Source organism: Amblyomma maculatum, chromosome 5 (genome assembly GCF_055883805.1).
Source record: "Amblyomma maculatum isolate TAMU_Amacu chromosome 5, ASM5588380v1, whole genome shotgun sequence".
In the NCBI taxonomy this organism is placed as follows: domain Eukaryota; kingdom Metazoa; phylum Arthropoda; class Arachnida; order Ixodida; family Ixodidae; genus Amblyomma; species Amblyomma maculatum.
This window is the reverse complement of record NC_139348.1, coordinates 141,740,408-141,754,151: the sequence shown is the minus strand read 5'-3', so window position 1 is coordinate 141,754,151 and position 13,744 is coordinate 141,740,408. Positions and strand designations below refer to the sequence as shown.

General features: G+C 43.3%; 1 protein-coding gene across 1 annotated transcript; it reads right to left on the bottom strand.

Annotated features, from left to right (window-relative positions):
* Positions 1-3,120: 3,120 nt before the first annotated feature.
* Positions 3,121-12,752, bottom strand: LOC146189773 (large ribosomal subunit protein mL62-like). The gene is made up of 8 exons (XM_084605339.1): positions 12,744-12,752; positions 10,960-10,984; positions 10,448-10,551; positions 10,336-10,375; positions 9,187-9,246; positions 8,146-8,228; positions 5,983-6,155; positions 3,121-3,338 (listed from the first exon to the last, which is right to left on the bottom strand). Exons 1-8 carry the CDS (start codon positions 12,750-12,752, stop codon positions 3,251-3,253), a joined length of 582 nt encoding a protein of 193 aa, XP_084461465.1. The 3' UTR covers positions 3,121-3,250.
* Positions 12,753-13,744: the final 992 nt, after the last annotated feature.

Genomic DNA, 13,744 nt, shown 5'->3' with positions numbered 1-13,744 from the left:
TGTGTCATGAAGGGCCAGCAAATGAAACCGCGAGTGCGGATCTGAGTCGTGAAGTGTCCCCTCGCCAACGCCAATGCACCTTCCCTCCCTTCCATCTACATGATTCTTCCAGTGCTATGGAACTTCATCCTCACCAGTTAATGCGGTAGTGCCTCCATAGTCACAACAGTGCTTGTGATGAGGCTCCGACACTACCGTGTTGCACTGTGAAGGAGACCGTGAAGGCCAGTAACAGTTTGGCTTCAACATTCCTAAAGAGTGTGTGCAGTAAAGCATTTGACGGAACTGCGAGAAATCACCGCCTCTGCACAGCTTTATTCTTAAAAGTGGGGGCAATTTCCCAGATTTTTAGCAATTCTAACAGAAAGCTTTTGTAAATTCTTTGAGAGGCATTTGATAATTTATCTTCAGATAATTTGGATGTTTTTCAGAGCCCTTTAAAGTCCGAATTAACGAGGTTTTACTGTAACCTAGCAGTAGCCAGAGCAGCAACTGTCAGGGTGTACTGCTGTGTTGTGTACCTCTAGACAAATACAAATTATGGTTGTTGTGAGAGTGGCTGACATTTGCAGTTTCTTTGTCAGTGTATAACTCTAGGTGCTCCCAATGCTTCTCATTTGTTGATGCATGCGCAAATCTAAGCAACTCGCACTCACCTGCGGAACAAAATAGTCCCGCCGGTTTCGGCGGAAAAGATAAAGGAGAAATATTGAATCAGATGAAACTAAATTAGGAAGTTTCATGAAGACTGAAGAATAGCAGTTAGGACTGTTCTGGAGAAGAGGCTTCAAGAATGTTTATACATAGAGATGAAGACTAACAAGAGTTTGAAACAACACAAAAGCGGTTCATTTTTAACCTCTCCCGAGATATTCAAAATCGCCCTATCATATTCCACCTACCTAGCTCCTTGTTTACGGGCATATCTTAATTCGATTAAAAGGACAAAAAGGGATCGCTAATTTCTCTTCCCAATACACAAAGCCTTTTTTATGCATTTACACTGTGAAACTGTCACCGGATGACAAAAACAACATGGTAAATTTTACTTTTATTTTACACTAGCTTTTGAATTAGTCCACGCCTGCTGTTGCTTCCCTTACAGGGCAACACTCAGGCAACGAGTTTATCGTGTCACAGTTCTTTGAAGTTTCCCTTTTGCATTGTAAGAAATAATTCTTCAAAGTGATGAAAACATAATCTTAAAAGATGGAAAAACGAGACACCAAACTGAATACGGCCCATGCAGCCAAATATGGTACTCTGCATGATCTATTTCACAAGCCCAAACACTAAAAATTACCGCATTTCCAATGGTTGTATAAAATAGCAAGTGCAGGCGATGGACGAATTCATGCAATATCCTAAAGGCCTGTATACAAGTGTCACCTCACTCGCAGTGACTACCAATGAGCAGACCCAAACTAATACTAGTGGCACGGATGAGGCTTTTGTTTATCGGCCTCAATCTCTTCCTTTCCAATAAGTGGCTAATGCACAAGATATCGAAGCCTCAGGGTTGCCCACAGAAATCGTCAAAAAGGAATTCACCAAGTGGACTCAAAAAGAAAACTTTCAGATCGGTTTAAGAGCTCTGCGCTCCACATATGCAAAATTTTTTACGAATGGTTAGGACAGAGAGAAGAACCTACAGTAGAAAGTTAAGTTAAAACTGCATAAATTTCATAAACAAAAACAAAAAAAAAAGAATAATTCTGAAGTCACCCATTAAAACCAACTGAAGATATTTTTCCAAATGATAAATTCTGTCAACCAAACATTCTTGGCTAGATGCTTCATGTCCTTGCTACTAAAAGCCATATAATAAGTTTACCAGCTGCACTTGATAACATCTTACACTGTGGTGCAATGCTTTGAAAAAAATGTTTATCAGAAGAAAGTGTCCACAATAAGTATCATGTTTACATCCTTTCCAAACAAATAATGCATTAGGCTGAAATGGCAGAGACTGAACCATAGCAGTCAACATGGAAGTGTTGTGCCGTGATAAGTCGGAACTGCTTTGTTGCCATAGTAAATGTTGTGACTGTATATACTTGCATGTGGCCTCAAAAGGGCAATCTTCACCATTCTAGCCAACCTGCGCTATCTTGAACTTGGCATCTTCTACCTGAATGTGTGTGTCATTATGAACAAGTTAACATTTCTTGCTGTTGTCTGAAGTGTATCACATGTGCAAGTGAAATCGATGTTTGCTTCAGGGCATTAAACGAGTCCTACGTGCTGTCATGACTCATTTGATTTGTTCGTACCTCACTCAGTTATTGACTTCACCTCAAGGAAAAAGCAAAGAGCAATTCAGTGCACTTTTACAACCCTGTTACACAGTTTCAACGCTCACTGAAGACAATGGTCATCAAGTTTTTGATGGCAGAAGTGTTCAAAAATCAGCTTATTCAAATAAAGGGTCTTTCATCTGTAGCTGAAGGATTTTAAACAAATATATTGAACTCCTTTGCATTTCCACAGGGCTTATATGTGGTCTACTTGGTTCCTGTGTCACATCTGACCTTGCAAGTTTGACTATGCAAGCAGCAAAGTGCGCATAAAGCACATTATTGCACTAAACATATCTCTCTAGCTACTATGAAGCAGTCAAAAGATCAGGAGACCAGTTAAGTTCTTTTAATGCATGAGGACTAAAGCTCCGCCTCCAGCTAAAATCAGGTTCATGAAGCAAATCTGACCTTTGAACTTTGTGACCGCCAATAGGGGAGCGGAACAGGAGGAGGACAACAGCTGCAGTGCAGAGGAGCTAATCAGATGTGCTCACCGTACGTGATGTCACAGGCGACGCAGCCAATCATAGCTTAGGTCACGCTTGACATGACGTTGCAGGCAGCAGTGCCACAGCTGTCGTGCTGGGGTTATAAGAGAAGCTCGCCTCCTTTTGCAGCTAGGCATGTTTGAACAATTCCTGCCAGGGCTCTGCTTTTCGGGTTAGCGTGGAGGCTAACCTGAGCATTCCAGGTTTTCTGATGAAAGTTATCGCCAGGTTGTGCTAAGCTAAACCCAAGCCAGATTGCCAATAAATTTTTGGTGCTATAACACATGCAGGCTGCTGCACGTGCAAAATTTTGAAGCTCACTGCAACAATGCTTTCAACAAACAAATGTATTTCCAGTCAGCTGTATAATGGTGACTAGTGTCCATCATGAATGAGCTGTTTTACTTGTGGCAGGATTTAAACAACTTCATGGCTGGGCAGGCAACTGGAGCAGTGCCAGGCCTAGAAGATGCGGGGTGGCTGCATAAGACGGCGCCAGTGAGACCTCGCACGTTTCTCCTCCACCCTACGAGCTGAGGCTCGAGCTCGCCTGAAAAGAGAGAGAGTACACGGTTTCGCTGCAACCAGTTTGGTTTGGTTTGGTTTGTGGGGTTTAACGTCCCAAAAACCAAACCAAATGGTTGCTGCAACCAGTTGTTCTTCATCAATAGTGACTGATTTAAGTAGAACTCCAATCACTGCTACCTTCCATGAGCCACAAGAACCCAATCATTAAGCTAATAGAATTACAAGGATTCCATAGAATAACTCGATAAACTCTATACGGCCTATACCACTATACCATTCGTTCACCTGAACTAGTGGTTTGGTCCTGTCAACATCAAATAGACCAAAAAGACTCCCTGTCTCTTCGGCTCTGCGTAACTTGGAACAAATTTCTAGCTCCCTTTTCGATTTAAACCATCAAATGTTGCCTTTAGACGAATGGACGAATGGACATCGAATGGTCAAGCAGCCCAAAGAACCTGTGTACCTCCACGAGACTAATCTAGATCATCTTAGGAATGCCGTAGGAGCAAGCAGTGCTGCTTCTAGGTACTAGGGCTTTGGTAGGCAATTGTGTGCATGTTACCAGCTGTATACTGCAAGGCTCGCCAGTCAAACCATGTGGCTGCCGAGTTCAAGTGAGTGCTGTGTTAATCTCTGGACATTGCAAGTGTGTGACACTTTTATCAGCACCTGGCTCTATAGCCAAGAACTGTAACACTGCCTTTCATCAGCATGCATCCTGGCATTACCGTTCGCTTCAAATACGCTATATTTTGGAAAAATTTTTTTGCCAGATAAGGAACATGCTGAAATAACTTCAGGCTTCCTTTGGAGGAGGAGAGCTAGTTGAGACCCTGAATTTGAGTCGACTTGCATGTCCGAAGTAGAGCTTTTCAAGCGATCAGTCTATTTTTCAAAATTTTTGAGCACTTCCTGACTTAAAGTGATACATATACAGAGCCGCAGAGCCAAATCATACCAATGCCAACACTGTGAAACAATGATGGCTGCACAACAAATCGCTAGACGACAAAAATTGCACTTCACATTGATAACAAGCACTCTATTGATAGAAAAAAATAGAACAGGGGCCGAATTACGCTAAGATCACATCACAAAAACTATCGCAAACCGATCGGCTAGCCGCGCTCCTATTGGTCGATTCTGATCGGCAGGCCCATCAGCCAATAGGAGTGCAGGTTGACTGACAGGTATTGTGACAGTTTTGTGACGTGATCGGGGTGTAGTTCGGCCCTTGGGCAATAACAATAACACAAGTTCGTTGCGATAACAACCCAGCAGCACTGCATTTGAGCTCCAAGGCAGATCTGTGAATCTAATTGGCGTCCTTTGTGATGCCATAATAACATCACAACAAAAGCTTGGTTCCAGACAAGTCAATCTCCAAGAAGTATACAACTGAGCAATTTGTAAGCCTGTCTACCGCTTTGAGTTCCTCACCCTGAACTGCCAACTAGAAGCCGCACTCAATGCACACCTCTCACAGCAGATGCATAAGGAAGGCCAGACATATTAAACGCAAACAACACCATGTCACAGTTCTTCAAGCAATCATGAATTTCAAAATAAGCATGCACATAAATGTTCTAAAAGTGTGTTTGCAGTTGAAGGAAGGCATCTCTGAGCTTCCAGTATATTTGAACTGACAATTTCTGTCAACATCAAGAATGTTATATAGGCTCCTCTTAATTTGGACACCACAAAAGTCAAATCAATCTTCAGTCCTTTTTGAGTTAAAGCTGCCGAGAGTCAGCTGTACATATACATGGTGACAATGTTTTTGTTCTTTCCAAGCATGACTCTGCTTTCAGAATGTCTACATGCCTGTTTGAGTTAGGCTACACAGCTAAAAAAAAAGGGAACCCAAAAGACACTTAACGATCCTTAATAGTTGATGACACAGAACTGTAATATGGACATTGCGCATTGTTGTTAAGCAATATTATTAATTAGCTGCTAATTACAGTCCCCATTAAGTAGTGTTAGTAGAGCTGCATAGTAGTGCTACTTAAAAAGGCTGCTTAGTGGTGCTAATTAATGGTTGTAACTTTAACTAAGTCTTGAACTGAACGAACACTCTTCCAAAGTGCTGAGGTGGCACACCAAGCTAGAAACTCGAAGGGCAGCATATCAATTCCACTCGACCATCATTTCTCCTTCCAACAAAAGCGCTTCTCTTTCTTCTTAGGCCCTTTGCAATGTTATTTGGGCTGTGGATGATGTCATGACCCTCCTGCCACAGCAGCTGCCAACTTGGCCATGTCATGTGGTCTTGTGATGTTACGCCCCCCTGCAGCCATTTAGTGGCCGGTCGTGTTGCCTGAAAACTGCCACCTGCCAAAGTACCTTTCAACCCGGCTACAGAACTGCCTAATTGACCGATAGGGTGATGATGTCACAAATTTAAGTGACCCAGCAAAGGAGCTGCTTCGTCGGCAGGTACGTAGATGTCACGAGACCATGCGACCACTCACAACCAATCGGAGATTTTTCTGCTGGACATAGGACGCTATTCAACAGGTTTTTCCCGAAAGATGAACTCCAACATGTTTACGTCAAAAGAAGTGGCATCTCTTGTTGTCTGCCCTTATCACCTGGTACTTCGCTTTGCGTAGTATCTGTCAAGCTTTCCAGGTACCTATACAACACATTGAATCAAGTACCTTCGCTCATGCAACTGCTGGGTGGCTGCATCCGGACCAGCAGAAGGTGGGCGGCAGGCTTCAAACACCAGGGCGCGCAGCTGCTCGAGGCAGATGCGTGTGTTAGCATGCTGGCTGCGCTGCTCCTCACAGCTAAGCACCAGCTGACCCCGTTTGTTCACCAGATGGCTCCACTGCAAAGGCAAACGGCCCACCACACTCAAGTATCGCTGGTCTCTGTGCTAGCGTACGGGAGGATGAAGCAGTCACAGTGAGATGGGAGCCTAGAAATCTATCCGGAGCACTGGGGATGCAATCCAGCGTCGTGACTTTTTTGTCTGCTTTCGGAACCGATCACCAAAAATATGCCACAAAAGCCCCATAGCTAAGGCATTATATTTGGCTGCCAAGCCCATAATAGTGGGATGGAATCTTGGCTGCAGTGACTGTATTTCGCCTCCACCAAAATGCGAGACTGCTCTTGTGTTATGAAATTTTAGAGCATGTTAGAGGACATCCTAGATCCCTCAAGCCACAAGCTGCTGAGGCACTGTCCACTGGTGTATGTTCCACTAATTGTGACATGTGGCATGGGGTGCAAGTGAATTCCAGGCAAGTGCAGCTAATGCATGGGACCAGCTTGCAGCCCTTGGGCCTTCTATGAGGATAGCAGTTAAAATTTTAACATGTATAGGTGCAGACAAAGTAAATGGAGAATGCCACTGCCTTTTATCATTTTTCATACATTGCCTTACTGAAACTGCCAGCCATGGTTTGTACACGTGAGTAGTAGATGCTAGAGAGAGAGAGAGAGAGAGAGAGAGAAACACTTTATTTATATAAAGTAATAACACGGGTGGTTCACCCAGGTCCGGGAAACCATTGGCGAATACGGCCCTCCGAGTGCTTCATCATGGATAAACAATGTTCCTTCATTTGCGACTGGAAACGTGCGATAACATTGGGAACACAAAAGCTTGCTCCATTTGCTTGTGTCCCCACCTGTATATAGGACGTGACGCCAACACTGACACTAAGCTGCATATTTCTTACTTTTTGTGAAAAGGCTGGACTATTCGATCCAAATGTGACAAGTGACTAGATTTTTTGACTGCCTGCTCCACAAGACAACAACACTAAGGAGTGTAATGGTTCTAAGGGCTTCCATTCTTGCTGCTTTGGCATTTACATAGTAGACATGTTCCATGCGTTGTCATGGGTTTTGATTAGGCTCACAGCTTTCTTTTGCTCTTGCTCAGTGAATCATCATCCAGCCAGCTTAGTCTAGCAGCTGATTGGATAACTGCACATATATTTGGCCAGCCTCACACGATAGGCTTTCACCCCAAGCAAAGAACGCCAAAGAAGGTGAAACATTTCAATGTTGATAACGAACGCCTAGAAAACTCTCTGCACAAGGCATATATGAGTTTATCAGCAGTGCTATTGCATCTGTTTTGGTGTTCTGAACCAAGTATAAGCTTCAGCCCCACTCATGTGAGGCGCAGAAGTTTATCTAAATAGAATAATGATACAAGTCAACCTATTTGACCTAAATGACTATTGTTAGGCCCACAAGAAGTCTGCCTCTACTTATCCTTGACCCTCAACAACACTCATCTGCAACACTCATTTGGCCCTCTGCATATTCGTTTCCCGATCAAGCCAACTTTCTGCATTTTTATTCGTAAACCTCTCTCCCTCACAAGCTAATTCGTTAAGCAAGGCCCAGGAGATACTCTTGTGCCAGCTCCATCTATGCAGGAGTGGGAGGCCATGCTACGCTGCTTGGACCCGGACATCCAGACTCAGGTCACTGAGTGGGCCGAAGAGATCGCCGATAGGACGCAACTGGCGGCCATCTGATGCGGCCAACAATCCAACTGAACCCTCACCTCTAAAAGCTGATGAAAATAAAAGTTTTCCCATCCATCCATTTGAATAAGGCAGGGCCAAGCATAATACTTAAGACTGTTACAGCAGTGTCTGCTGCCTTTTATTTGAGGTCAGCCCTGCTAGCTACAAACGAAAACATTTTCCGGTCAATAGTTCCCTTTCCTTACCCCCTAATCTTTTTCTCTCAATAAGACAGCCCTAAAATCTGCACAACATTGAATGTGCATAAAGTCAACAAAAAAGAAAGATCAAGGTTGAATTTTGCAGTCGTGAACATCACAGGGTCACCTGAACTTTAAGGCGCTCTCGCCCAGCAGCGGGGATCCAAGAGGCGGTCTCAAGATGGAAACGGATCTCCACCTTGCTGTTTACTGCACACAAGAAAGGGACAGATGATGAGAAATCCATAAAGCGTGCCATGTCTTACTGCAATAGCGCACTGAGAAATCTGTTATTCTCAGCACACTGTTGAAGCGAGCTAGCCAAGAATGAGCATCATGCTAATAGTACTGCAGTATTCAACGAAGCTCATCACGAGGCTTGGTAGCTCTGATCTTTCGCTTGAACTTGAACTGTACTGAACCTATGGTGAACATTGAATTTAATCAGCAAGGAATTGTGTCGCTCTCAGAAAAGAGACCTTGAAATAAAGGACTTGTATCTAGATCGCAGTTTGCGTGCACTCTCCGAGTATAGTTTCATTCTTGCGTGTTTTATCATTTTATTCTACACGCATCGCATCACTATACACGAATGTGATTGCATGTCAACATTAGCAATCAAAAATACCTTTGATATGACTCACATCCTATGAACGAAATAAAACACATCATAAAAAAGCGGCATTTACAAATGCTTTGCTGGAATGAGTATAGCACGACGGATACGCGATCACTAAACACGCTGTACCTTAGTGGACAGATTTTGTGCCATATGTAATCACATCGTGTTAGTTTACAACTCTGGACACTTTTTTTTTCAGCCTGTGCTGCTTTTCTCTATATCAGAGGATGAAACAATTGCACTTTGATCCAAGAGCCTTTCAGGACTAATGAACAAACAATAGTAATTTTTCACTGGTACCGCTGACAAGCACTTTTATTCAAATAATGTTGTGCTTCACTTTGTTTAATGCTCTGCTTGCATGTCAACTTTGCATGGAAGACATGTGAAGAAACAATTTCAATTTAACGTACAACGAGTTAAGTTTACTGTATATGTACGCTCGAAATAGGTCGTGAACTGCAAACACATTTTGACTGTCAGTACACTTGAGGTGTGAATTCACCAACTATGAATGCATTTTAAATGAAGAAGTGAAGCACTCACCTTTGTTGACATTCTGACCACCTGGCCCACTGCTACGACTATAGGAAATCTCCAGCTCACCTAAAAGCAACAGTGAGAACGACCGGACGGCACTTAGCACAGCATAGAACCAACTTGGTTGTTCTCACAACCAGCAAACCTGACATGATGCATCCAACTACTGTTTCCTTTCCAATCCTTACGAGCACAGCAATAAGCGATCCAGCGATTCCGCACTATTTGCAACATTATGAAACTTGGTGACAGCACCTAGGTAAGCTCTGATGATATGCACAAGAAAAGCGCTATATCTTTCCTTTGCAAACACCTGAATGACAAATGCAGATGACAATTAATGCTTCCTCTACAATGGAGGATTCCCAGATAACAGTCAAAACTTGCTTAAAGTTTCATTTCTTGCGCTGCTAAAGAAGAATAGGAAACAGCGGTATAAGACATGAACAGAAACTCTTAAATAAGAGCGAATCATCGGAATAGGTGGTTGGCATAGGTAGAAGGAATAAGCGTCAAAAAATAAGAAGCAATCATTTGCTTCAAGTTATGAAACTGTGTTGCTGCATATGTGACTAGTGAAAGGAATGCACCTTGTTTACTGCTTGGACAGTGGAAGCAGAATTCAGTCGATGCAAACTTTTGTGTCTGCAAGTCCTTTTCCTGCTAATAAATAACTGCAGTTTAGCAATACATAAATAAGCGTTCAAATAAATCTATTTTCTCGAACACTTGATGCCAGGGTAGCCAGGGAAACTTCCAGGAAATGTACATAAGCGGCATAAGCTTCCTTTGGTGCATGATCCTGAGTTTGAACAGGTAGACTTTTTTTTTTCTTCTTCTTTTAACGCAACAGCATTAAGACTGCCATGAAGCGAAAACCGTTCGGTGATAGCGTCTGTGTGAAGCTTCAGGGCGATAACGAAACACCGGCTACCATCAAACATTGGCCACACAGCAACTCGGTAACAACACTTTAGTGATCTTCACCTCCTGTCTCATCTAGCCCCAGCTTCGCCTTGGGGCTCTAGGCTGCGGAACGACAGAACAAAGGAAGGCAATTTCGATCCTGTTTCCTTGTTGTTGTTTTCTGTGTGTTGCATGCTTATTAGAATTGAACTGCCACCTGCTATAAAACGATTTTTTTCCATGGCTTACCTTCAGGTATATGCCCTTGAAATGTCGTGTCTTGGTCCTCCTGTGCAGATAAAGGCGCATGCAGATCGGATATGTTATGTGCGTGATCAAGTAGAATGTCATCATAATTTACCTGCCTGTCAGGTGCTGGTGGCTCAGCCGTATGCCGGCCAGTCGAGAGCCCGTGACAATGCGCCCAAAGGTAATCGACCTGTCTACGATGTCCCAAAAACGTGCCTAAAACAAGGCGCCGAACAGACATCGTACTCATGAGACTGGCGTGCATGTCCTCACCGTCGGGTCAACGACGGTATTTCACATGAACGAGTCGACGAAAGGTTTCAGGAGACCAGCTGGCAGAGGGCCATTTCTGACAAAGACGCCGGTAAGTAGTCGTGACATATTCCGACCATACAGAAATCCATGAACAGTTGATCTAGCTGACCTACTTGCTCCGGCTTCCACCTCCAGCGTGCTGCCTTTGAACGTAGCGCTGAAACCACTGAGTTAAGCTGCCCCGAGCTTACGAGGAAAAGAAGCCTCCGAGATGCTGTGTTTTTATCAAGCAGCACGTATGCCAACCTTTCGCACGCAATCACATTTCCTTTAGCATTTATTGAAACAAATTTTATACTTCATACGTACACTGAACACAAAGCCAATAAAGCCTCTTTTGAAGAAATTAATCATTTTGAAGAAATTAATCATTTTGAAGAAATTAATCTTGGATGAAATTAACCAAGCCTCCGAGATCGGCAAATATTTAGATTAGATTACACAACTGTTAGTAGCGTGCAACAGCAGCGCAGCAGCCGCCGTGGACAGCCGCAAGGGGACGCTTTTAAAGGAACTCTTTTATGTATGCAGACGATATTGTGCTGCTAGCTGAGAGTCTGGAAGAATTTCAAACTCTAGTTAAGTATTGCGGAGACGAAGGGGACGCTCTAGGCTTCAGTTTCAGCGCAGTTAAGTCGGCTCTGATGATTTTCAACGGCTCAACTGATCAGGGTCTTAAAATACAAGGCCATGAAATACCTAGAGTAGCAGAATATAAATATCTGGGGGTATGGGTAAACGAAGGATTGGCATACATTGGAAAGCATGAGCAATCACTTAAGGCCAAAGGGATGCCGGGATAATGAAGCATAAGGCATTGTGGGGATACAATAGGTATGAGGTTTTGAGTGGTATTTGGAAAGAAATTATGGTGCCCGGACTTACTTTCGGAAATGCAGTTTTGTGCCTAAAATCAGAGGTACAGTCGACATTAGAAATAAATCAGAGATCCGTTGGACGATTAGCACTAGGTGCCCACGGCAAAACTACAAATGAGGCGGTACAGGGAGATATGGGCTGGGCATCTTTCGAAGTACGGGAAGCACAGAGTAAAATATTATATGAGGAACGCCTGAGGAAATTGGACAGTAACAGATGGACAGCTAAAGTATTTAAGTACCTGTACTTTAAAACCGTTGACTCACAATGGAGGAAAAGAACTAGGAAACTAACTAGTAAGTATGCTAGTCACAAGGACGGAGAAATAAAGAGCGTTAAGCAACAGGTGAAAAACACAGAAGGTAAAAATTTGATAAATTCGATGGAAAAGAAACAGAGTGTGGAATTATACCGAAAGTGGAAAATGCAGATCAGGAAGGAAGATTTCTTTGATAACTCAAGAGGCAGTGCCCTACTTTTTGAAGCGGGATCAGGGTGCCTTAGAACACGCATACAAAAAGAAATTTAACAATGGCGATGATGCATGTGCTCCATTGTGGAAACTCCAGTGAAACAATTGACCATGTTATACTCGAATGTAATGGTATCCATCCGGAAGTTGATGCAGGTGCAATCACTGTTCCTGAAGCTCTGGGGTTTAGAGATAACAGTGGCCGGGTGAATAAACCGGCGGTGGAAACTAGTGGTGGTGGTCCATAGGGTCACGAAGAGTCGGACACGACTGAACGACTGAACTGAACTGGAAACAAGCAAAAAACGACTGGAAGATTGGTGGCTTAAAAGCAGAGGTGACATAATGTTAGTAATATAGGAACAAAAATTTAATAAATAGAATGATGGTTTAGTTAACCATTCTAAATCAATAATTAAGATATAGGGAGAAAAATGAGCATGATAGCTACTGCTACCACCCCGTTTCAAAGGGGACACTCCTATATTCTATCCACCATCCATGACGTTGACTGAACCCAACAAAACCAGCATTAATTACCGCTTCATAGTTTCCCAAACCTGTAGTTTGTTCTGACTCAAGCTTGTGGGACAGGCTAAAAAGCAGCAGCTAAGCTGAACCCCAAATGAATGTAGCCGAACCACCGCAACACCGAAGGGATGTCATAGTATGTAGGTACGCACATATCGGTATGAAAAATTGTACCAAGATCCCCGAAACCGAAGAATGGCCCGCAACTTACCTGTGACATCCACGCCAAAAACACACGGGTTGGACCCGTATCTTAGCCACGCCTTACAAACGTACAAATTTTATGGCCACACAAATAGTAAGCCACATAATTGGAGCATGTGGAGTGCTTCTCACAGAAGTCCCAGCTTTTGAATCCGGCCGTGGACGCCGGAAACGCAAAATGAGCCCGTTCCGAAGGCATCTGCAATACAGTACACTAAACCATTTCTTTCGCTCCCATCTTCCTTCCTTCTCTTACAACGCGGTTGAGGTAACCACGTCTTCATTTTCCTCAAAAATCACTATTCCTGAAATCAACCTTTGCGGCAAGCGCTACAGCATGGCCATTTAAAGGACATTCTCAGTCACAGTCAGAGAAGAAACAGATTTCAAAGCCCTTATTTCAATTTATTAGTCAGTTTTTTTGTTTGTTTTTTTTGTTACCCCAGGTTGCTGGAAGAATCTGGAGCTCTCAACTACGCTGCATCCAAGTCGCCACTACTAAATAATAATAATAATTGGTTCACAGGAAAGAAAAGACGCAGTATCTGTAACACTTGTTTGATAGACACCTGAACCATTCCTAACTGGAGTGAAAGTGGAGAGAAAGAGGAGCCGTAGTGGAGGGCTACGGAGTAATTTCAACCACCTGAGGATCTTTAACATGCACCAACATCGCACAGCATACGGACGCCTCTCAGTTTCACTTCCATCGAAACACAGCCGCTGGCAGTTGGGATCATACCCGCATCCACTAAACCTCATAAATCAAACCAATACTATTCTCCATATGCGATTTCATAGCGAAATGTGCATGATGCATACAACAGGAAGAGACACATGTGAGCATCGAAAAATTGACAATTTAATTGAATTCGGTTATGCATGAAACACAAGCTTCTGCTTTTGTGTTTTAGGTAAATGTGCCCTTTGCCAAAAGTTCAGAGCCCACAGGGCTTTTCCCAACCATTCTATACAGTGGGGCTCTTGTGGCGTTGTGGAAGTCCTAGC

Excerpts from the sequence above, each read along its gene's own strand:
- LOC146189773 (XM_084605339.1), bottom strand. Across the intron at positions 10,552-10,959 it reads TTATTGGCTTTGTGTTCAGT|GCACGTTTTTGGGACATCGT; the intron begins GTACGTATGAAG and ends GCCTTGTTTTAG. Across the intron at positions 8,229-9,186 it reads TGGTCAGAATGTCAACAAAG|TAAACAGCAAGGTGGAGATC; the intron begins GTGAGTGCTTCA and ends TCTTGTGTGCAG.